The sequence below is a fragment of the Neofelis nebulosa genome, chromosome 1 (genome assembly GCF_028018385.1).
Source record: "Neofelis nebulosa isolate mNeoNeb1 chromosome 1, mNeoNeb1.pri, whole genome shotgun sequence".
NCBI lineage: Eukaryota > Metazoa > Chordata > Mammalia > Carnivora > Felidae > Neofelis > Neofelis nebulosa.
This window is the reverse complement of record NC_080782.1, coordinates 88,634,644-88,659,661: the sequence shown is the minus strand read 5'-3', so window position 1 is coordinate 88,659,661 and position 25,018 is coordinate 88,634,644. Positions and strand designations below refer to the sequence as shown.

The 25,018-nt window shown below is 35.9% G+C and overlaps 1 protein-coding gene across 18 annotated transcripts in view; it reads right to left on the bottom strand.

Moving 5' to 3' along the window:
• MEF2C (myocyte enhancer factor 2C) overlaps positions 1-25,018 on the bottom strand; it is a 171,434-nt gene that overhangs the window by 83,873 nt on the left and 62,543 nt on the right. For 11 of the 18 annotated variants that reach the window (XM_058727319.1, XM_058727456.1, XM_058727304.1 and 8 more), the window contains one exon: positions 11,668-11,863. In XM_058727319.1, the coding sequence (XP_058583302.1) occupies positions 11,668-11,721 (54 nt within the window). In that variant the 5' untranslated portion in view covers positions 11,722-11,863. Of the gene's footprint in view, positions 1-11,667; positions 11,864-13,687; positions 13,864-14,990; positions 15,138-25,018 lie in introns of those variants that run through there. The other 7 variants (XM_058727329.1, XM_058727313.1, XM_058727362.1 and 4 more) reach the window with 5 other exon arrangements.

The following is a 25,018-nucleotide window of genomic DNA, read 5'->3' as shown; positions in this document are numbered from 1 at the left end:
ATAATAAAAGTGTAAGTGACTTGTTGACTGTGAAACACTATACAAGGCAGGTAGTATTTTTTCTCTGATGCATCAGGCTCAGTTAGTTCTTGTTACATACGGTAAAAGACTGCTGTCCTAGAACCTGCCAACTTGGGTTAACATTATTATGTCTAGGCTAGAGTTTCTCTCTCAACTAGACCTTGAACTTTCCGTGGAAGCTCAGAACTTCTCTTTTCCAATCTTATGTTCTGAAGTCCCAGAACAAAACTTGGCTAAATATTTGTTGAATGAATGAAAGGATAGATGCATGGAGCAATTACACCTTTTTTGCCACCCAAAATGAATGGCTAAAAATGAATTTCAGTGCATGCTCAAACTATGTTAATAGGACATAGGAAATTTGCCACCGAGAGGAAAATTTCACATAGTTCTTTTTCTTTTTTGCCATATTAACTGATGGGGAAAATATGCTTTTGGTAAAACTGAAATTCAGGACAGAAATTGGAGTGGGCCAAATTTTGTGTATGGGTTTGTTGGTGAAATTATCATATTTCTTATGATTGTTTTTTTGGTAAGTGTTGACTTCATTTGGTGACTTTTTTTCTAAGAAGTTAAAGACTTTATAGTAAGTTATCTCACCACATTTGACTGTATCTCTTTTAAGTTACCATACGGCACAGCTTACCATCCCCATTTCTCAGATGATACTTTTGTAAATGAAGACATAAAGTGTCACAAAACTAGTCCTTGGATGAGCTAGAAATACAACCCTTTTCACACAAAATTCATCCTTCTTTCCTCTAGTTGTTTTTCCCTCTTCTAGCTCGCCATGCATTTCAGGGGCTGACGGGCGGCACAGTATGAATCCCATCAACTGTTCACTGAGCAGTGTACAGGCACATTAAGAATTGTCAGCAATTCTGATGAGTACAAGCAGAATAGTGCATGAACTATTAATTCATGTAAGGATAGCTTTCTAGGTTAAAGTAAAAAAAATAATAATACAGAAATTGAGAAGAAGTTGGCTTCTATGTTCTCACAATAAACCAAAGCTCCTTTTGTGTGGGTGCTTCAGCCACTTCTGCCCTCAGGACCTCCAGCCATTCCCACTAAAGCCAGTGAGAACCACATGCATGCACCAGTGGGCACACACTAGTTCTATATTTATGGATGTTTATTTAAATTTCACAAAATGAGAAATATTTTGGTTGGTAGCAAATACAGCTCTGTTTACAGCCAGAATAAAAAAGGTAGGACTCTGATTTACACACAGGCAATGTAAATATCAAGTTCTAAAAACAGAGGACAAGACCTGTATCATTTCCTACAGGGTAGGGATATTAGTGTGATTACTGTGTAATGGAAGGGGCATTTAATAATGAGTCTCCCGGCCACATGTGTGCCTGCTCCGTTCACCCTCCCAATCTGGGCTCTGTTCACGTAAAGTTACCTCAGGAGAACTTTCCTGCCATATAAACTGTGATAGCCCTCGTATCTTACAGGAGTTCTGAAAAATTGAAAGAAAAGACCTTTGGAAACAGCAGCTACTCACATCTCTGAGAATAACTGAGTCCTGAACTCTAGAACCTTTGATGCATTGCTAAGGAAAGCAACAATAACTTTATCTATGGGTCCCTGATACTTCTTTCCACCACCAAGAACACTGTCAGCTGAATCTTAATTGAACTGCTCAATGAGTGGAAAACTTTTTGTTCAGTTCTTTAACTCATAAAGTGACATTAGTTTCTTTGTTTTACAACATATTTGGGACTAATATACCCAACTAATTCTACTTTCAAAGTTTTGAGGCTTTATCTTTTTGTTGTTGTTGTTGTCCAACAAGAGTCACGAGAAATATAACCCGCATCCTATGAAAATATTTTAGATTTAGATCCATTCCGCCTTACTCCCAACATAGATAGTTTCTCAGTTTCCTCCTGGTTAAGGAAATGGAGCGACTAATGAAGGATAAGATGGACCGTTCATACATACAATGCGCTCTCTAATCCAGAGGCACGAAGTCTTCCTATGTGTTTAATGGGTTAGGGATGGAGTCAAGAGTCTGCAACGACAATCTCTAATTGAAAAAAAGGGAAATGCCCTCTTAAATGCTCTTTTTCTTCCCCTGGCTTGCTCTGACAGTAAGTAATGGTACAACTGTTCTACACTATTCCTCTTCAATTTTATTTTGTTTAATTCAGTCTGTCATTAGAAAGGCTTGCGAGCTTTAGGCTTGATGATTACTCTCGGTGGGAGGAAGTAATGCCACTGCAGACTCGTGTTAGACAAGCGCTCCTTTATACAATGACGGGGCCTGCCATCGTAAATGAAAGGCTCTTTAAAGAGCAGTGAGGGACTCTTTTAAGCAGACTGCTACCATGTGCTTGTAACCCTCCAGCACAACTTGCGAGGATGAGACAGCAATGTGTTCTGCTGCAAAGAGGACTATTGTCCTCATTGGCCTCAAGCGCATTGAGCCGCGTTTCACTGCAGTGTAGCAGGATTTCCAAAGGGTTTGCAAGGAGTAGTTCCTAAAATTCCGAACAGAATAAAAGAATGAAAACAGGGGTTTGAGAGTGTGGAATTTAGAACTGTACCATCTCCTCACCCGAAGCCAACCCCCAAGCCCCAAAATAAAATTTAAAATTTTGTGCACTGCACTCTGTTTTGAGGAAAAATAATAAACAATGGGTTAGATCACAGTTAAATAGTTGAATGTATATGAATAAACTTGAATGTTTATTCACAGACTCACAGGGTCTGGGTTTTAAAACTTGTCATAGCTAATTTCTGATACATCTGTCTCCAGGAGGAAAAGGAAGAAAGATGATCTACAATTATTAAAATTACCAGGATTTAAAAGATTTTGTTGTAGTCCATTTTTAAGCCTAAAAATGTTCTGGATTTTAAAGAGATGACTATAACACACAGTATGTTTTTAATTTTTTATATGTGCTATTCAGGTCTCCTTGGTTCATTAAAAGGCTGATTTATGTTCTAAATTCAATCTGTAAATGCAGCCATAAAATAAATACCTCTATCTATTTCTCTATACCCCATATACGCAAGAAATATTTGAATATGAGACAAATTAAATAAACCAGATTAATATTTTGGGGGCAAAAACATGTTTACTAGTTTAACAAAGCCAAAATGTACCTAAGGTAAAGGTCAAAGACTACTTCATTCCCTGCTGAGCAAATGCTCAGGAAGCACATTTGTCTACGTTTCCTGTCATAACAGGAAGAGTGTAACTTCTTCCTTTCCACGATGGCTTCAGTTTTACCTCCTAACTCCAATATTTTCTCCCTCAGGGCCTTCCAAATCAATCCTCACAAGACAGAAGGCAGGAGGCTGTCTCCGTTGTAGTTTCCAAACAGTTGCGTTTGTTGAAATGTTATTTAAATGTTAGTGATTTCTTAAGCTAAACTGTTCCAACTTAAAATTAAAAGTCAAATTTCCAAACATTTAGAGTGGATCTCTTATTCCTATTAGTGGTTCAACATATTTCAAAGGAAATGCAAATATATATTCCATATTATGCAATTTCATTTACTTCAAGTTAATTATGTTATTTTTCTTTTTAGACCAAAGTTATTATTCTGGGGGTGGGGAGGGAGAGTTGCCATATTGTCTTCAATAAGAGTATGTGGGGGATGTAAACTTTAAAAATACTTGCATCAAATTTTTGAAAGAGCTTATTTTAAACGAATAAATTATAATGTTAGAGGAAGTCTAGACTGCAAAGGACAGAGCTTTTGAGAAAATTAGCAACACGTTCTTTAATCTACAGTTTGGAAGAAACCTCTGGGCTTATGTGGTCTATTTATAATGTTAATATTTTTAGGGTTGGTTTCTTAGTAATACAATGTCACACACTTTGGTTTGTGCATTTGCAAAACAAAAGGTGACTTATTGCAAACAGAATGGGGTGTGCATGCATTCACAGAGGTGGAAGGTGCCATTCAATGCCAACTCTCTACACAAACTGATGGAGATACAATGAACACAAACGTGGGAATTTCTCTAAATTATAGTTTTAAATGAAAATTGAATGAGATATACAAACTAGAACTGAAACAACAAGACGTCTTGAAGCCCTCCAGTTTGTGCAGATTGTTACTGTATTCCTTGTGAAAATTTTGGCACCTCTTGGATTCCCTATCAAAGGAAACCTAATGAATGAATTTGATGGCAGTTGAGACAATACTTCTCTGGTAGTCAAGGAATAGAGTTAGTGGATATAAATATAAAATAGCTCACATGTATGGGATGTATAGTAAATGTGTGGTGCACTATTTCTATGTTTCACCCATATACTGGGGAGACCATTTGTGAACTGTTTTTAAATTGCTAGGAACAGAACAGAAATGAGTGGCCTGATGTCATAGCTGCTCAATGTACATCGGAACACTCTAGCTACCTCTTTGATTTGGAAACTCACAAAATACATTTTTTTTTTCTTCTGGTTTCCTTTTTCAGTATCTTCAAACACCAGTAATTCCAGCTCTCTGAACAAAAACTTTTCCCCCTGGTGATTTTAAGATTAATGAAAGAATGATTTAACTTAAATGCTGGGGAACCTTTAAGTAGGAGCCCACAGGATGCATCAATATACCTATAATTCAATTCTGAAATGTTCTATGCCCTAATTCATTACTATGATACACTCTAATTATTTATTGATACCAAGTTTAGGGAGGCAGTTTAGCTGTTAAGAAATGATACTGAGAGTAAAAAAGGCTTAATAATCACCAATATCAGTTATCTGTGAATTTATTTTAGATTTAAATCAATATTTCTGTGATTTTTTAAAACTTAAAAAAATGCTTTTATTTATTTTTGAGAGAGAGAGAGAGACTGTGCATGTGCTCATGCAAGGCGGGGGAGCGGCAGAGAGAGGGGGACAGATGATCTGAAGCAGGCTCTGCACTGATAACAGCAAGCCCCATGTGGGGCTCGAACTCACCAACCGGGAGATCATGACCTGAACCGAAGTTAGATGCTCAACCGACTGAGCCACCCAGGCATCCCTATTTAAACTTCTGATTCACTTGATTTAAAACAAGCTTCCAGATATTCATGGACTAACATGTATAACTCTTTGATAGCAATTTAAGTATAATTTCCTCTCAGATAATATATACTTGCTTGGTATGCATACAGGCAATGGACAAAAATGTAAGTTCTGTTCGTGCAGATGACAAAAGAAAAAGTATGACTGGAATAATCTGTTCAACTCATGGTTTAGAATTAATTACAAAGTTATCTTCCTGAAGCCATTTATTTGTCTTTCTAAATTATCAAGTTCCTCACATTTAAAGAGTAGGTTAGTAGGTTTTTACCCTCAGGTTTAGAACTGTAATTAGCCTTTTATTTACTGGCATTCTGGATATCACCTTGAAGGAACATTACAGTACAATTTTCATTGAAATTTTAGCTAAAATTCTAAGAACAGCATAAAATAGTGGAAAGTAGCAGAAAGTAAGGAATAATACTTGTTTCTTTTGAGAGTCATTTGATGGAATCAATAAATCTTTTATTCACTTTATTATTTTTAAAAAAAATTTTTTAATCTTTATTTATTTTTGAGAGAGAGAGACAGTGTGTGAGCAGGGGAGGAGCAGAGAGAGAGGGAGACGCAGAATCTGAAGCAGGCTCCAGGCTCTGAGCTGTCAGCACCGAGCCCGATGTGGGGCTCGAACTCATGAACCGTGAGATCACGACCTGAGCCGAAGCCGGATGCTCAACCGACTGAGCCACCCAGTCACCCCTCTTTTATTCACTTTAAAAAAGATTAGATTTCGTTTAAAAACATCCTTATGTAGAAACTGTTCACAGGTTGCATCTACACTGAACATATTTCTCCGAGTTCTTTTTTTCTAAGCCTATTTAAAATAATTTATAAGTTATATAAAGAAACTGACTGGGTGGCTCAGATGGTTAAGCATCGGACTCTTGATTTCAGCTCAGGTCATGATCTCACAGTTTGTGGGACAGAGACCCTTGTCCAGCTGTGTGCTGACAGCTTGGTGCCTGCTTGGGATTCTCTCTAGCTCTCTCTCTGACCCTCCCCTGCTCACACTCTCTCTTTCTCTCTCTCTCAAAATAGGCAAATAAACATTAAAAACATAAAAAAAAAAGAAACTGACATAGGGACCTAAGAAAAGAGAAAAAGTTAGAAAATTTAACAACTATGATCTCTGAATTCCTTTTAGTCATAAGGGGATTCTCTTGTTCTATTAAGAGGAGAATGTTGCTAATTGTCTTTAATTTGTGCTCCAGTTAGTGCACTGATAATTACGTGAAATTTTGTTTGCTGGCAAAAACTATTAGTGTGCCAGACCTGATGGAAGAGAACTTAAGACTTTTAAAAATCTTCTTCCCTTAGCTTACTATATTAGGTCCTGACTGTGTTATTTGGCAAATATTTTTCCCTTACAGTTATTCAAATATTTAAATGTCTTTTTATAACAAGTCACACAAATACATTTGGATTTACCTCTCCTATCATTTCAAAGTGGGGAAACTGAAAATTTAAAATACAAACATACAAGTATAAACAGGTTTAGGTTAAACAAGCTTATTTTTTGTATATCTTTCTTCTTGATACAACAGATATAACAGATTTCTAAGTATATTCTGCTTTTGTAAAAAGAGTGAGACAAGGGTAAAACTCACTTTAAAAATCTGTTGTTGGTTTTTTTCAGGAGCATATTTACTGGTACCATATGAAGTAGGGTAAGATTATTGCCTGATTACTGAAGGTACTTAGGGGGTAAAAATAAGAAATGCAGAAGGAGACACTGAAATTGTAGTGTTAGAATAAAGTGGATGCTGGAAGTGATAAAAATGGTGACAAGTAGTTCAAAATAACTTGGTCAGTAACATATATTTGAAAATAAGTGCTGCAAGCATAGAACTTAGAAAACTACTCCTTCTCCTCCTTGTCACAAGCTCTGCCCTGCAAATGTCTGTGATTTTCCTTCCAGCCCACAAGCCATCCTCTGCTATCAGCCACTCCTGCTCTGAAAAGGATTCTCTCACCCCTTGTGAGATTCCAAAGGCTCCTTTTGTGCTCCTGCTCTGCTCTATTCCACTTTTCCTTCCAGCTCCCTTATAGCCTTTAAAAGGTAGAACCTTCTTGAAATGAGGTTCAGGCACCACTCTTTAGTGTTCTACACAGCTCAGGAGTTTTAATGGAGGTCACATTAACTTATAAAAGCTAATGGTTTAAAAAGCATGAGTCTTAATAGGAACAGCTAATACGTACATTCATTGGGCGCTTATTATATGTTAGATGCTTTAAATTTATGCCCTAATTTAATTATCTCAATGACTTGAGGTGGGTACTATTTTTTAAACCTCAGTGTATTGATGAAGAAACTGATAAGGCTCAGAGGGGCTAGTATGTGGCAGAATTGAGATCACAGCTAGGTTCGTGTGTCTAAAACCCATGCTTTTCACCACTATGTTACACTGGATGCAGTATGATGTAATTGGGAAAAGCAAAGACATAAAACCATGCTCTTAGCCATTATATTATACAGGATGTAGCCTGACATGGTTGAGAAAAGCATGCATTGTTTTGTTTTTTTAATCTGAAAGGTGTGGGCTCCAAATTTTGGCCACCACTTAGTATTAACTCTCTGACTTGAAAGCTTTGCATGATCCGGGCCCTGTCTAGCATCTAATCTTTTCTCTCATCTCTCCAAAGTCATACACACCAGACTCAAATTCCACAAGCTTTCCCTTGGCTCCTTAGCAAGCTCTTTCCGTTCTTAAGGAGCTTTGCAAATATTGTTCCATCTGGAATGTTGTCACCTGCCTAACTCTGACTCATGTTTTAGTTCTCATCTTTTAGCATTTCCTCAGAGAGGCCTTTCATCCAATCCCCAATCTAAATAAAGCACCTCTTGTTATACTTTGATAGCGCTTTGATAATTTCATTCACACCACATATCTATAACATTTTTATTATATATTTGCAAATCTCACGTCTGCTTCATTCTACTAAGCCAGGGATCCACAAACTCTGGCCCACAGGCCATATACAGCCCATCTCATTTTTGTCAGTAAAGTTTTATTCATAGACACATTCATTCATTTACACATTTGTCCAAGGTTGCTTTCACAACTAGGGCAGGGCTGAGTAGTTGAGATGAAGACTGTATGGCTCACAAGGCCAAAAATATTTGCTATCTGGCCCTTTGCAGAAAAACTTTGCTGACCTCTGTGGCAGATGATAAGCTGTATGAGATTCGTCTGGTTTACCACTGAATTCTTAATGTTAAGCATATTGCAATCTAATAATATTTGTTGATTTAGTAAATAAGTGAATTATTCCCCTGTAAGTGGGGTTAATAAGAATTAAATGAAATAACACATACGTAATTCTTGGTACATGTTGCTACTTTTATTAAGTTATCTGGAAATTTCTATAAGACAAATTAACAATTCATGATTTTATTTATTTTTACATACTCGCCTAAGTAATGTATGTAGTTTAAGTAAGAAATTGAGAAATAAGTAGTTTTCATAAAGTCAGAAACTCTGGACAAATTTTTAAAAATAAAATGAGCTGTTCATTTTTTTCCTCCTCTGAACTATTTTATGTATACAACTGGAGTTTCTGAGTGTTAGCTGTTCTCCTTACTTCCATTATGAAAGGTAGAGTAAGGGCAAAATTAAATTTAAACAGTTAGCTGCTGTTTTACAGCAGTGTTAGTTCTTAATGATATTCAACTTATACATCAGCTTTGTAATATTTCATTTCACACTTTTAAGTCTCTACTTCTTATTCTGTAAAAACACACCCTGTTCTCTGTATAGCCAAATAAACACCTGCAATGGCAGAGTGGGCTTTTACTACTTTTAAGAAAATATGACAGTGAGCCATTGTGTGAGGTTCTATATGGAGTCTGCAGTGGGGTAAGCTTCAAAAAGGGCAAAGCAGTTAACATTTTTCTTTTCCACGTGTGAACACAAAGTTTAAAGGAAGCCCAGGCTGGGGGAGCCTCCGCACTTGGGATGATTGGCTCCTGCAGATTTGCTAGTGGTGGTGATTATTAGAAGTGACCTATATCTTGTAAGCTTTCATGTCCACTCTCGTAGTAGGTGAGTGGTGCACATAACAAACATTTATAAGTAAGATGGATGTCTGAGATTGTCAATAGCCACTAAAATAATCACTGAAATATACATTAAAACATGGCAGTTTTCACTTCTACCGATTCAAGAGTATGAGTGAAGGACCTGCCATACCTAAAGGTTGGAGAAGACTACACAGATCTGAAATTCTGTAGAATAAAACCAAGGAATTCATCTTCAGGATGAAAAAAGTCATCTAAATTGAAGTGAATTTAAACAATTTTTCTTCTCCTACAATTATCATGACTTCTAACATGGATGAGAGTAACAGTAACTATAGACGCAGCATATATAAATTAAGATAAGATGTTCGATTATTAGCTCAAAAGTATGTGTTAAAATTCTTCCATCCTGTGTGAGTTTTATGTTCCTTTATAAAGCATAATGAAAGCTCATGAATTCAACCTGCAGAAATTTTCTCCTTTCTTTGTAGGCAAAAGGAAGATACTATGAATTTCATGAACCTAAACATTACCTGGTATTATCAATGAACTTAGGTGCTAATTCCTATAATTTTTGACAGCACTCAAAATAGACTCTAGTACAAATAACTGGATCTAAACAGTCAATGGTACATGGTGTTCAATATTTCAGTCTCAATTTCAATTTCAAGCTGTAAGCCAACAAAAAAATACTGTGGTTTATATTGACAGAATTATTACTTTTTGGTTTGACCGATAGCAATAAACAATGTGTAGGAAAACAATGAAGAAATCCATCAAAAATCTTTATTTATCCTTTAACTCAATTTTCAGCCAAAAATAGTTCAAGTCATGTGTATGTACCTTAAATATAATAATTTAAGGGGGTATAAACTTGAAAATCTAAAGTTTACCTCTTAATAACATACTGGCTTTGATGGCATAAATAACAACTTCTATTCATTATCATTTACACATATAACAACTTAAGTGTCCATCAATGGGTGAATGAATAAATAAGTTGTTACACACACATATACACACAATGGAATGTTATTCAGCCATAAAAAAGAGGAAATCCTACTATTTGCAACACCATGAAGGGATCTTGAGGGCATTATGCTAAGTGAAATAAGTCAGAAAGAGAAAGACAAAGACTGTGTGATCTCATTTATATGTAGAATCTAAAAAACAAACAAACTCACCCAAAGAGATCAGACTTGTGATTACCAGAGGTGGAGGGTTGGGGGAAGAAGAAATGGAGGAAGGTGGTCAAAAGGTACAAACTTCCAGTTACAAGATAAATAAGTACTAGGGTTGTAACATACAACACGATGACTACAGCTACCACTGCTGTGTGATACACAGAAAGGTTGCTAAGAGTAAGTCCTTTTTTTCCTTATTCTTTTCCTTTTATTATATCTATACGAGATGATGGATGTTAGCTGAACTGATTGTGGTAATCATTTCACAATACATGTAAATCAACCCAACACACTGGACGCCTTAAAATTATAGAGTGATGTATGTCAATTATGTCTCAATAAAACTGGAGAAAAAAACTTAAACCAGAAATTAGTTCTAGTCTCACTTGCAGTTCCAAGAAGACAGAAGGGGAGACAGACCAGAGTGTCTTTATTTGGAGGAAATCTCCAAAGGCTATCCTCTTAACTTTCCCCAGAATAAATGAGCAACAGGCAAAACATTCCTCTCTCCCATGGTCAAGGAATGAATGCCAGTTTTGCAAGTTCCATTATCCATTTGTAATGGTTGGGATCTGGCAGTACTACAATTTGTTAATTAACATTAGAATGAATACAAACCACCCAACTATCCTTGTATCACCTAACCAAATGCACTCTCCCCAAGTGTGAAGGAAAATAGTCAAATCACAAATATTCATGATATACAAGTCTTTGTCGAATAGAACATTTAGAGATATAAAATCTTTAGAACAAATTGATGGTATCATACAGTATTATTATTGGACTCGCAGAAAAAAATGGTAACATCATCTGCCTCTTTGTTTACAAAATTCGTGGTTTAAAGAAAATGGTATGAATTAATGAATAGTTTTTGCCTACGTGTTTTAAGTTACTAATATTTCATGAGGGTGTTTGTTGTTGTTGTCAGCACAATGCTAAATATTTTGGAGACATTTCAAAGTCTCTTTTAGTGTGAATACAAATAAAGCCTTTTTTATAAGCCTATATCCTAAAACTTTAAGTGCATGACCACAAAAGTCCTCGTTCCCATGAATATAGGAATATCTTTGTTTGATGATGCGTGCAGTGCAGCAATGTTATGCTTATTAACTCTTAATTATTAAGCTATTCATGTTATACAGGGATAGCTCCCGTTCAAAATTTATTGTGAAATAAAAAGTGAATAATCATGAATATGTAAGCTATTTGTCCAACAGATAAGGTGATTCTTCCCCCTTGACATATGATAGAATATTAGCATTTAAACTGGCCACATTTAATTCACTAAGACTTCTCTTAATGTATGCTCACAAGTTTGGAATGTTTTCAGGGTACCTTTAATATACCTGGGGGAAATGTAATAAATAGTCCATGTAAATAATGATACAAGAAAAAGTCTACCCACTCACCTGTCTGTTACGTTCATCCATAATCCTCGTAATCTGAATCTTTTTTCTCCCCATAGTCCCCGTTTTTCTTCTCTCTCTCGTCCCTGAAATTATGTATTTTTTCCTTCCTTTTCTTTCTCTTTCCTGCTTCCTCCAAACAAATCTCCTTCTTCAGCACTTGCACTGCTCAGTTCCCAAATTCCTGCATTCGTTCCTGCTGGACAAAAAAGAAAAATTAAATGCCACTTTAATTGAAAGCCAGTTTCATAAGAACTATCGTATTCTAATTTTTTAAAAAAGAAAACTATATGGAAGTAAGCCAATCAAATGAATGAAAATATGTACTCAAAGCACATGGTATATCCCATGCAAGAGCATATCAAATAGGAACAGTTTGTTTTTACAGTTAAAATAATCTCATAAGTAATATAACAAGTCATTTAAATGACAAAAACTGTACTTTAAAGCCCAACACTTGAAATGTATCTTTTGCAATGAGTTTCTTAATATTTTTTAATGAAATTAGGTGACTATTTTCACCCTTCTATTATGAAAAATTACCTGAATCAGAGAGTTAATGAACCTCTATGTACCTGTGTATGCTAAGTAGGGCAGCTAATTCATTTCTGAAGGGAAAACAATCTTGTGTTTTGACAGCAGAGGTGATAACGTCCCTCGTTATGCAAATAGGATGGACTATTATGAAAGTGCTATTTGATATATGTAAATGTCAACTAATTTAAATCTAAATCCTTTAATCTTATTTTTAAAAAGTCACTGCTATGAGAACACTGTAAAAATAATATGGGATATTTAATCTTACATAATAAGCAGCTATCAGCACTGAGATCTCCTTTTCCTCTTGAAAGCCCTTAAGCTATATATTGAACACAAGAATCAAAAAAGATAATCATTCACAGAAAAGAAATGGTGGGAAAAAATTAGAGTATTACTCCATTTATAAGGATGCTTTTTTTAATAACTACACTTTTTATAATAAGCCATCAGTTCTCAAAATTTAAATATTTTAAAAAGACATATCATATGTCTTTGGGGAGTAAGATACAAAATTACAGAAGCCTGATACTCTATATATACTAGATATCTTTAGGTCATGAATTAAAATTAAAGAAAGCATCATCCATAATATAAAATAAACCCAGAGAACCCGAGTATTAAAAGTATGTATTTTACTTTGTTTTAAATTATATCTGAAAATATTTGAAAGTAATGAAAATAAATTGCCGTGAAATGTGGAAGTTAACCAGAAAGCATTCCACAATGGATTCTTCATTTGCAAGCAACAGCTCCAATTATCCTATCCAGTCTTATGTCAGAGAATGCAACTACTTTACACATGGCTCAGAATTTCCCTGTTTTAGTTGGTGTCTGACAAGGGACCTGAAAAATTCCCACATGTATTATGTAATGCTAAGCCAATGTCCTGGCTATTTAATAGATTATTTGGCTCCAATTCAAAGTTATCGGAACAGGAAAGCTGTTATACACTTGGTCTGATCATCAGCTGTCTTTTGATTTCTTTAATTTAATTTCTAAATTCTTTATCACCTTGAGTAAATTTCTTTAAATTAAAATTTTCTGTGGTTATCTAATTGCAGAAGCTATTATGATATAATTAGTTCTGGTGGATTAAGCGCCGCTTAAATACTAAGACCATCCATTCTCCTTTGCCCAATGCCTTTCTACGAAACTGCGGCTCAGTTGTGCCTCTGAGAATACTATATATGTTGAGTAACATCATGACCACACAGTGCTTATCAAAAACTCCAGTGGTAATTTGAAATGTTGGAAGTAGTTCAAAAGTTTTAAAGAGTTATATAAACAACACACATTTGACAAATACACATGAAAAAAATTAGCTATAATAAGACATTAAAATCACATTACAATAGAAAACATTCATGAAGCACAATTGCATTATATATTTGCTGTTGCCAAACACTGTCCATCTATCTATTTTTAGAAACAGTCTTAAATATCACTCAACTGGGCAACTTTCCTGTGTTTCCTATAGTCTTACCTTAGAAGCCAGTAGCACGTTAGATTGATATTTCCCTTGCATGTGCAAGACCCCAAAGAGACAAACAGGCTTCCTCTATCACAGAAAAGCCAACCCATGAATCCACAGCAAATGCATATGGGACAATTTCCTTTCTTTTCGTTTAGCTGAGGCCGGTGGCACTATCGGCTTACAGGACTATGCCTGCCTAAGCGCTTATTCACTTTAAGGTGGAAGGTCAGGGTGAACAGATTAGAGTGTGGTGACAAGGCGGGGAAGACGAGAACTTCTACAGATCCTGGTTTCAAAATACAAATAACCAAACAAGCAGAGAAACATCCCAGGAGAAAAGTCTCTTCAGAAAGGCAGAGGGAGCGCTCCTCCAGAGCCAAACTTAGAAGAGTTCCTACATATCACCACCCCATACTTCCCAACTTTGAAACGAGAGACACTTTTGAAAAAGAGCAGGGCAGGGATTTTAATTAGTGAAAAAGGATGAGAAATATTTTGCCTGAGAAAATTTATATGCATATATCAAACATGTATATAAAATGGTCAGAACACCACTGGATATGTTTTCCCTTTTGAAATACGCAAGGTAAAGACAAACAAGCTTAAATTTCAGTAAAAATTAAGATATTTTCTTGCTTTCCATAAAAATGAATATTTCTTGAAGTCTTGCCTGCTGAACATTTTTAAAATACGAAATCTGATATTATTATGTACACATGCAGACTACTACGCAGTGATGATGCGACGTTTTCATGAAGTAAAATGTGTCACGAGATGTGGCTTAGAACATTTGATTATGGATCACCACGTTTCAGGGCTGCCAGTAAAAATTCAGAGTTAGGAAGGTCAACAATAGCTCAGGAGTTGTTTTCTTAGCATAACTATTTTTCTAAGCTGATTTTTATGCAAAAATTATTTTGCAAAGTCGGTTTTGAGTATTAATTTGTAGGAGGCCTAGAGTGGCTGAGAAAGATATTACGTAACTTTAGTAGCTTTTAAAACTGTTTTGTATGTATACGAAGAAGAGAATCGCTAAACTCCGTGTAGCAGAATTTCAAGTTATGCTGAGAACTTTCATTACATACAATCAACCATAAGCTTAAAATAATTCCAGCAGCCCTGCTGCTAACTTCTCTCCACATGAAAGAAGCATTCTTGGAAAATGACAGAGCCACAGAGAAACAATCAGTAATTAAAAAAAGAAGAAAAAGAAACGCTCTACCACAGTTACACTCTATGGAGTTACAGTCTTCTGCATTTTTTTCTCTTTTCGTCAACCTAAATATAAGAAAAATAAAATCAAGCTGCTTACTAAAAAGGGGAACTTCATTATGGCAGGCTTCTGTTCACTTTGAGTTTGGCATAAGCAGACAGATGAAGGCAGAGTGGTTTTGAGACCCAAGTAGAGAAGAATATCTTGTGGACAGATGCTAAAGATCCTTCTCCCACCCCAGCTCTCTCATTTACAAACAAGTTCCCTTGAGTGACACACACCGCCTCCCCCCTTCCCAGCCTCACTCTTTTTTGCGCTCTTCCTCCCTCTCTCCCTCCCTCCCACAAAATCCCTCCCCTTCACACAGAAGAATCTTGACAGAATGGCAGGAAACACGCACAGACTGGTCGGGGAAGGATATGATGTCAGCAACCACGAACAATAAAAGGTGTAAAGGTGCTTCCTTCCCTAAACTGTTCCAGAAGTGTAAAATGGGAACCAAAACTCTTCACTTCCTTCTCTGAGCAGAACTGTCTGAGTGTGCCTTGCTGCATGCCACACACAGAGAGGCCTTTGAGAGGTTCAGATAAGGGACAATGACAGAAACGCAGACATGGCGACACAATTTTGTATTTCTATTTTTAAAGCACCTAAGAAAAATCCATTTCAGGTCTAGTTTCGTCTTTTGTATGATTGCTTTAAGGAATAAGAACAAGAAAACGAATTCACTTTGGTCAAGGAGGAGATACATCACAATTACCATTTACTATGTCTCGCAGAAGTCATCTGACACAGCTAACGCAGCCGTATAATCTTAATTTACCCTTCGAGGCAAATGAAGAATTCTATACAGACAAAGAGCCAATTGGATAAATTATATTTTTGGTAAAAAATAGAATCACAAAAGCTGTTCAAAAAACAAAAAAAAAATCAATGTTTGTTAGTAAAACACATTACTTCTTTGCAACCATAGTTTAAAAAAAGATATAGTGAGTGGGGGGAATAGATGACTATGTTATTGCAGTTCTCAAAGTTGTCCAAAAAATTCAGAGTAAGAACCAAAGAAACTAACATAAACTTTCAGTATATAACGAAACTATTTATTTTAATCTCATCGCTATTAGGTTCCTTCTAACATGGAAATGGCAGTCTACCATAAGGTTTCTGTAGGAAGAAAACCACATATCAAGTGGATCTGAGTCATCTTCAGATTTCAATCATCTTCCCACAACACTTTGATTTAGAAATTAAACACAACCTTCAGTTATGTGTTTTGATCATAGAGTGAGACTGCCATGCCACATTAAAAGATGTGGGAAGAAATTAATTCTCTTCTGCTAAACTTATCTTTGCAAAGCATGTATTTTGCTACAATAAGCACAATGCAGTCACTTAAATAAAAACAACCTATGAAAAATGATCAAACATTAACATATGTGATGTCAATCTGCAAAGAAAGAATTCTGGTTTTCTTTTACTCATATTAGCAAATAACTTCTTCGCTGTCTTATATTTTCACTAACACTAGCATCTTCATACAGAGTTTTATAAAAACTAAAGGCTGAGAACCAAGCACACTATGTCCAGCAAAAAATGATACTGTCATATAAACACAAACCGGATGCTTAGTAGGAGACGAAAATGATCTTAAGCCCAGTTGCTGCAAGCCTGGTATTAGTAATTCAAATAAGTAAATGATTCATTATTATTTGAAGTGGAAAACTTTGCTTATTATGGTACAGAGATACATTTAACTTTCTCCTTTATGACATATTTGAAAGACATATGAGGCATGTAACTATATTTTGGTTAAAATGAACAAGTAGAACTTTTACTTTTTTTTTTCTGCTTAAGAGGTATTTTGAACTTGGAAAGACATAACAATTATTATTATTCTTATTGTTACTCAACTATGTTATATCCTAAGAGTTGGGGAATACTTCCTTGGTCCTGAAAGTCATTCCATGTCTCTTGAAGTAAATTTATGATGTTGTATTACCCTAGCTATGAATGCTAGCTGATTTCATTTTAAAGACACATAGTCAAAACTTACCTTCTTAAGGGTACTTAAAAAACCACTATTATTTACCTCTGGATAGATACCATCATGCCAAATACAAAGTTATCTTCTCAATTTATTTCAATTTAGTGGCAATATAATGGAATTTGGAATTGTCACCAAGTCTCAGTAACATAGTGTCACATACAAATAATAATGTCATCTGTCAGTTCCTCATACATGCCACACTCCTTCCTACCACAGGGCCTTTGAATATGCAATCCCCCCTGCCTGGAATGCTCCACCTTCCCCTCTGTGCCCCCTTAACTTCTTCCTCTCCTTTCTGTCTTAGGTCTAATTTCACCTCCTCAGGAAGCACTCCATCCTTTCATGATCACAACAAATACCCCGTTAGGACTCACAGCACCATGCCTTTCTCTGTAGCACTTGTCACAGCTGAAATTGCCTGTCTTCTTCAACATCTGTAGGCCAACTCTGTTTTGTATCACTTTCGTAATCACATTATCTACTCCACTGCCAGGCACATCAGAGGAGCCGGTAACTCAGTTGATTAACAAATTTAAGATTTTCACCTCTCAGGTATGTATTTTCTTCAGTTGCTAGTTTTAATGACTATTCCTGAGAATATTTTCATATTTCTGCTTATACAGAAGCAAGTTGACAACCTCATTTAATCCTCTGTCATATTTATATAGCATCTCATATATGGAATAAGAGTAACTCACAACCCGAAGTCGAAGTGGAAAGAATTTTGGAGTCAGGAGGCTCAGGTCTGAACTTGAGCTTGTTGTTTGCTCTTGCCTACAACAAGCTGGGAACAAACTTCTTGACGTGCAGGATGGCTACGAGCACTAGGTGTGGTACTGTATGCAAAGTGGGTACACAGCAGCACTGCAGACATGACCTACTACTTGGAAGACTGCTTCAGTTTTGAGGCATAAAACAAAAGTTGTGTTATACAACGAGGCTACCAAGCGAATCATAGTCCTTACGTACACCGTGAAGACTTCACTTTCCAGAGCTAATGATGAGCCAGTTCTAACAGGTAATGGTTCATTTATTCCTTAACAATAATCATTATATGAAGAAAAAAATTTACAGTGTTATAAAAATTAAGAAGTTTCTCTTAAGTATCAGTCATGGAAGAGCTTCAGGCTGCAAAAGCAGAAATAACTAGGGAAATATATCAATTTTCCCAATGACCATGGCTGCTGAAAACTCTACATTAATGCTTCTAGTCCTACTTTAATATCTTTCCCCAAGGACAAAAGGAGATGAAATGTATGTCAGAAATATAATAAGGCTAAAAAGGAACTCGTTTTGAAAACCTCTGCAATTAATTTAATAAGTGGGCCTAACCTGCCGTTATCACTGACATAAATCATTTTATTTACACAGTTCTAGAATTTAGGAGACACGCATACCTTCAAACAACCGTGTTGCATTATAAACAATTTAATAAACACGAGGGAAGCATACCTTCCCCGTCATGGTTTTCCATGGTATATTCTGTCTTGAACATTTTTTTCACACTGCAGCTTAAACAGCCTTCTTCATTCCCCGTTCCAAAATAAACTCCAAATGGTCTAAATATGTCAAGAGCCTCATGCTGTTGAACCACATCACAGTTTTTTTTTTTTTTTTGCCTTTCCACATCATATTAAGTAATTAATTCAGGGTTCTATCATGTCTTTGTTTTCCTAATTTTTCCCAACAGTACAGCCACCACCTTTTCTTTCAAAAGCCACTTAGTGATGTGCCAGGGCTTACCACAAAGGTAACCCCTGCATTGCGTCATCACAAAGCAACAGCTACTATTTGGCATCACAGATTGCGTTCTGTTCCCCAGCTGTAACCTCTCAGTAAGAACACGCAGCTGGATTTTGTGCCGCTCTTACTGAACAAAGCAAGTAAAGCACCACACAACACCAGTATCGGTGAAACAAAATTGCCAGCCTTCAAAGCAAGCTAGGATTGAAGAGGGAGATGTTGTTATACGTTTTTGTGTTACTATAACAAAATCTGAGTTCCTGGGCATCTCATAATCCTTTCATAAAAACATTTTATGTTCATTATTTTCTTAATCTTTTATATATCATATTTCATCACTAAAGTGGAAAAACTCTATAAATTTCTTTCTCAAAAGCCTATATGTACCAGACACCATGTTCAGCCTTACTGATACATTGGTGTGTGTGTCTGGGTGTGTGTGGGGAGAACATTTTTGTGCAAACCTGCAGCAAATGGAAAAGCTCCATTTCAGTCTTTGATAATGTGAAGATAAAACAGTAAGAGTACATTTTAAGACACCTGAGTAGTCTTAAATAATCACAATATTACTAAGAAATCACAATATTACGAAGTAATCACACCAAATAATCAAATAATCACAATATCACCAAATAATCACAATAAATAATCACAATATTACTAAGAAATCACAATATTACGAAGTAATCACAATATTACTAAGTAATCACACCAAATAATCAAATAATCACAATACCACCAAATAATCACAATAAATAATCACAATATTACTAAGAAAGTGATATAACTGGTTAAAAGGCAGTCTAAGTAATTATTCTGTATTCAAATATTACGTTAAACAATTGAAAATTATGTCCTAAAAATAATTTGCTTCTGTTTTTATTTTCCTAATTTAGTTAATATTTGAAGATGACCTTGAAATAGAAAGAAATAACTACTGTCCTCCTGCCAATGTTTTTGTTATACATTAAGGAGAATAAGCTTGATAAATCACCCACTATTTACACTGAATGTCATTTACTTTTTGTCTTTGGTCGAACTTCAGGAATTTATAAAGTTTACATAAAAGCCTTTCATTTAATATACATAATAGCCAAAATGCCATAATAATGTCTCTCAAAATATAGATATTTGATATTGCTGTTCTATGTGGCTCAACATGGAAACCAGTGATTCATCAATTTTTCTATTCTCTTCATCTCTTTTACAGCATCCTAATCAACCTAATTAAGGCTTTGTTCATCTGAAACCTCTGATGACAATTTGTTTAACTCTATCCCACTGTGGTCTTCTTATAAGGAGAATTAAATCTGATCTTCTGACAGCAATCATTAAATGATCCCAACTGGCCCCAATTAAGCCACATGGCTCACGGGCTTCCATACAGTCAAGTGCCAAGTTCTCTGCTCCATTCGCACATCATTCTTTACCTTGGTTTATTTTCTTAAAGCCAATTAAGTATGTGTCTTATCAAGTGGAACTAAATTTCCTTGTGTACATTAGCTTAAGATACAGTGCATCAATTGACTTTGCAGTCACACTGAAGTATCACACAGGGCTCCTAAAGCCATTCTCTCTAGCTGTAGTGCTATTAATGAAAATAAAACAAAACAAAAAAACCACAACACTTTAAATTTACTTACCCATGCTGAAATTGATACATGTACCTTCTCAAATAATACACATAATTCAAACACTGTGGCTAACATAAATCAACAACAACTTTCTATCTGGCTTATTTACAATGATCTTTTAATAGAGTAGTATCTGCATTTGGTAGAGCTTAACATCCTTTTTTTTTTTTTTAAAAGCATTTGAATTGTCTCTTTAAGAGCTGCTAAAAGAGTAGTTCCAAAGTAAGACTTCTGAAGTTAACCTTTCTTACCCTTAATTTCTGCTCTAATTTTTTTCACATATGCTCAATTGTAAGTTCTGTAATGATGTTCGCAGGCCTTCCTATGAATGCAGGTAGCCTCAGGATTTAGAGCTCATTGATTGTGTGCTACTCCAGGGACATGGCTGATTAAAAACAGCCTCGTGAGGAAGAGTAGCTCCTATTCACATCTGGCTCATCTTGTTCTAAACTCTCATACCTGTATGGAAATTTGACCCCTAGCTCTGGCTTTGGAGCACCGCACTTTTCAGAGTCCTTTACCTTCGACGTCAGGGCAGAAACAGTTAGATTAATCTCAGTATGACTGGTGTTTGACACAGTTTCTGAAGGCCTTAATCAATTATCCTGACTACTTTTCTGAGAATAAAAACAAATGTGCTGTATTTTTACATCTATTCTAATTATAGCTATCACTGATCATCTGTTGGTATCTGATGCAGGCTATCTGTCACAGTTCTCAGAGCAGATGGATTAGAACATATCTGTTCATCCTAATCATACATTAAAAACTGACATTAGGATAGAAAACTGAAATGGATGCTATGCATCTTATTGGACATTAACCTTGATGGAGCACGGCAATTCTTTTTATTCCTTGACCAACAGATGTAACTACAAAGAAAAAGGAAAATATAATAGAATCTTTAACATATTGACATTTGGAAACACCTAGAAAAATAGTTATGCATGTTTTCTTTATGATAGCTAAATAGATAATCGTCTACTCAATAAAAGTTCTCCTCAGAAGAGGAAAATTCAAAATATTTACTACAAAATGCTGATGATTTAGAAAATACTAACAGCCTAACAGCTGACTGACCTTAAAAAAATGTATAATAAATATACCAAAAGTTTGGCAAAGCAAAACAAGATGCTCGGGTGTTGTATTATGAAATATTTCTCACTGTATTATAGTAATCTCCAATAAGGTTTGATGTTAATTTTAGAGCACGCTTCTGCTAAAAAGGGCAAACCCTGCAACAGATTTAGTACAAAGAAGCCGAAAATATCCTGTGGAAAAAAAAAATCTGTAGTGAAATCAGCCAGCCCAAATCCTGCCATTACTCAGCACTGCAGTGACGTGCGGATGTTTGTAGTGGTTTGAGGAGCCAGCAGGGGTGGAAACTCTACGTACTCGACTTCAACATGATTGCAATTGAACCTCATCAAAGTAAGAGCTCATAATTTGTCACAGAAAACAGCCAATTAACATATGTTAGAAAAAGGCTTCATAAAGATAATATATGATTAAAGACCCAGTGCAGCTGTTGAAAATCAAAACTATGCATTTAAAAAAGAAATCTCAGCCTGAGCTTCCGTACGGTTAAACTGATAATGGCTACTATGATTTTTTTTAAAGGAGAAAAATATAATTACAGTGCTTCTCATAAGTTTGGGGTTATGGCAAGGGAGAACTGGGTACTGTGGTATTATTTACTATGCCTTACTTAGTTCTATAAATAGTTGAAGCCCTTGCCAAAACTCTGTAGTTACTTTGTTATAGTGCTATTTTAAAACACAGACCTTCATTGTGAGCTAAATAGCCTTCAGGATGCACTTTGTAGTTATAGCATTCCTCTCAAAACTATATCCTCCCTTTATCTGTGCAGAACTCCAGGACAAGAGGACTCGACATGACAGTCCTGCTCGCTGTAGAACACACTGGGGCTGTGTGACTCAAGGTTTCAACACTTGAGAACTTTTGTCAGGGTTGATGGTCAGGAAAGACAACGCGTCAATGTGAGAAATGAGACTATGGTGCATGTGTGTAGTACAGATCCTCTAACATGACGTAGTGCAGGCCACCTGCCACAGCTTCGGAGCAGATGAGCTACACGTAACTCAATCTATGGGGGGTACTCTCCTCGGAGATTTAAACGAAACTTTAGCGTGGACCAAGCGAGCAAATCAAATCTTGGCTAAATTGGTATCATCGGAGACCGTGAACCAAAATCATGATGCTTGATATTACAGATATCAATGAAAAAGTTTGATCTTTAGTTACAGAGACATAAATATGTCAAGCAGGATGCTAGGTCCTAGGGACACCACTGTGAACAGAACAAACAAGGTCCTGGTGTTGATTAAACTTACACTTTAAAGTCTGAAAGAGAGAGGCATCAACAAGTACACCAGTATGATGATTTTAGATAGAGAAGTGCTGGAAAGAAAATACCACACTAGGACAGGCGAGGGGGTGACTAAACAGGAAAGAGCAGAGCTGGACAGTGCTCTCAGGGAAGATGATATTTGAGCAGATGACATCTGAGGACAGATCTAAAATACAGATGGAGGCAGGCAGTATTTGGAGGATGCCTACTCCAGCCTGAACACTCCATGAATACTCTGCCTGTCACTATTGCTACAAACTCGGCTAATCCATAGTTTCCCAAACCTCAGTGTCCTCATCTACAGAATAGGAATAATTATATATATATTCTATGATAAGGCTGTGAGGCTCAAATAAAAAACAGCACCACATTCATTTGTAAAAATTCAGTTAGATGCAACTCAATTTCATAAAGTCATTGTGTCAACTTGTTTCCTTCACTTCAACATTGTATAATTTCATAAAAATTCTAAACACTTTGAAGCACTGACAATATAGTATAATGCAAACGGTTTCTAAACTGATATGAACTGAATCCAAAGGGGCTTCTTCCCTTGAAATGTGGGTGTTTCATTAAATCAGTGTCCACTGACTGAACTAGTTCTTGGGCAAAGAAGTTCTTTTCACGGTGTTAAATATGCACAGCACCATGAGCTATCTGACAAATACAATGAAAAACTTCTGCAAGTGTGAAATACAGAATTATATTTTTAAAATCATGCCTCTTTTCTTCAAGAAATAAACAATCTTACAACATTACTGATGTACCTGAGTCACTAGGGTAGGTTGATTTATTTCCTCTCTCACAGGACCCAACTCCCAAGCAATCAGAACAGTTTTGATTAAGATCTCAGTGATATTTGAAAATCCCAGTGTCTCACCGAATGGGAAATGTTCACATATCTTTGGACATACCCATCTAATGAGAGTAAGCTATGTAGCCTCCAGCCAAACAGATTAATTTCCAACTTGGAATGAATAGACAAATTGAATCATCGAGTATTTTTTAAATTAAAGCATTTTAAGAAGAAAAAATAAAAAAATTAAGGATTACAAATTTTAATAAATAAAATTTGGAGTAAAAAGCAACAGACACATTTTAATCTTAAAATTTGTTAAACAGAAATGTCTAATGAAAAACTGGTATTTTAAGTAAGGAGAGGGTCAAAATTTTCTATGCAACAAAACTTTAAGAAATGACAGGTATACACTTTCAATTCTCCCTACCCGGCCACTTTCTCGGGGAGTAGTATAAATTTGATCCTTTATTGTACTAATTTCTTTTTATTTCATATTTGGTGAACATACTTTACCAATTTTAAAATAGGGTAAGTTGTATAATTTACCATGAAGCCTAAATTTCACTAATCTATTTTCATTTATAATGGATTTAGTGCCCTGAAAAAGAATCGCAAGTTGGAAAAGGTTTTTTTTTTCTTCTTGGAATCAAAAGAGTCTTCTTTCCTCTCCTTTGTGAATCATGATATAGATATTTATTCTAATAAAAATCAGCATAGTGTTTGACTCTTCTCAACGCTAACCAGTATTTCACACTGCAAACTCCTCTCCCTCCCTGCCTATATTGTAAAGTGACCTTCGAAGGACGCTTGCCTCCCCCTCCAAAACCCCGTCATAATTGCATGCAAAGCAGGCATGTAAATCTGAGTCTCTTCTCTCTTTGTAGCGCTGCCTGCTCCATTTTTTCATTTCATCACCTTTCTTTATCTCTTCTTCCACATGTTGAGAACTGACGGGATATGGAAAGTGAAACTGTCAAAGAGCTAGGAATAGAGGTGTTCTCAGATGAAGAGAATGTTTCCTCCATATACCCGGACAGATCAAGTTTGTTTCAGAGCATACCCGCCATGGGCCTAGGGTAAACTAAGTCGGTTCCTACGCTGAAGGCCTGGCAGCAGGCTCCTTATCTCAGCTTGTCTACACATTCTGTCCCAGGCTATTTTCAAGGATAGCCCAAGTCATCCTTGGCAGATACTAATACATGGAAAGTATTACAGTACTTCCCCTGTAAAAAAGACCATGCTATTGCAGATCAGAAATTTACTGAAATGAAGTTTTTTTTAATCCCCATTCTCTAAAAGATTTAAAAGAAAGCACCCACTGGTGGAAGCAAGCTCATGACTCTCATCAGAAACCCCAGAGTGGATTCCAAAGATTAGTGGTTCCTAAGGATTATGACAAGCTATTCTTCAAAAAAAAAAAAAAAAAAAGTCAGGAAATTAAAAAAAAAAATTAGGAAAACAAATTCTTTGCTGCAGGACTTTTCATATTCTTCAGTATGCTGGATGCCAAAATCTGGAGTATTTCCAAATGTA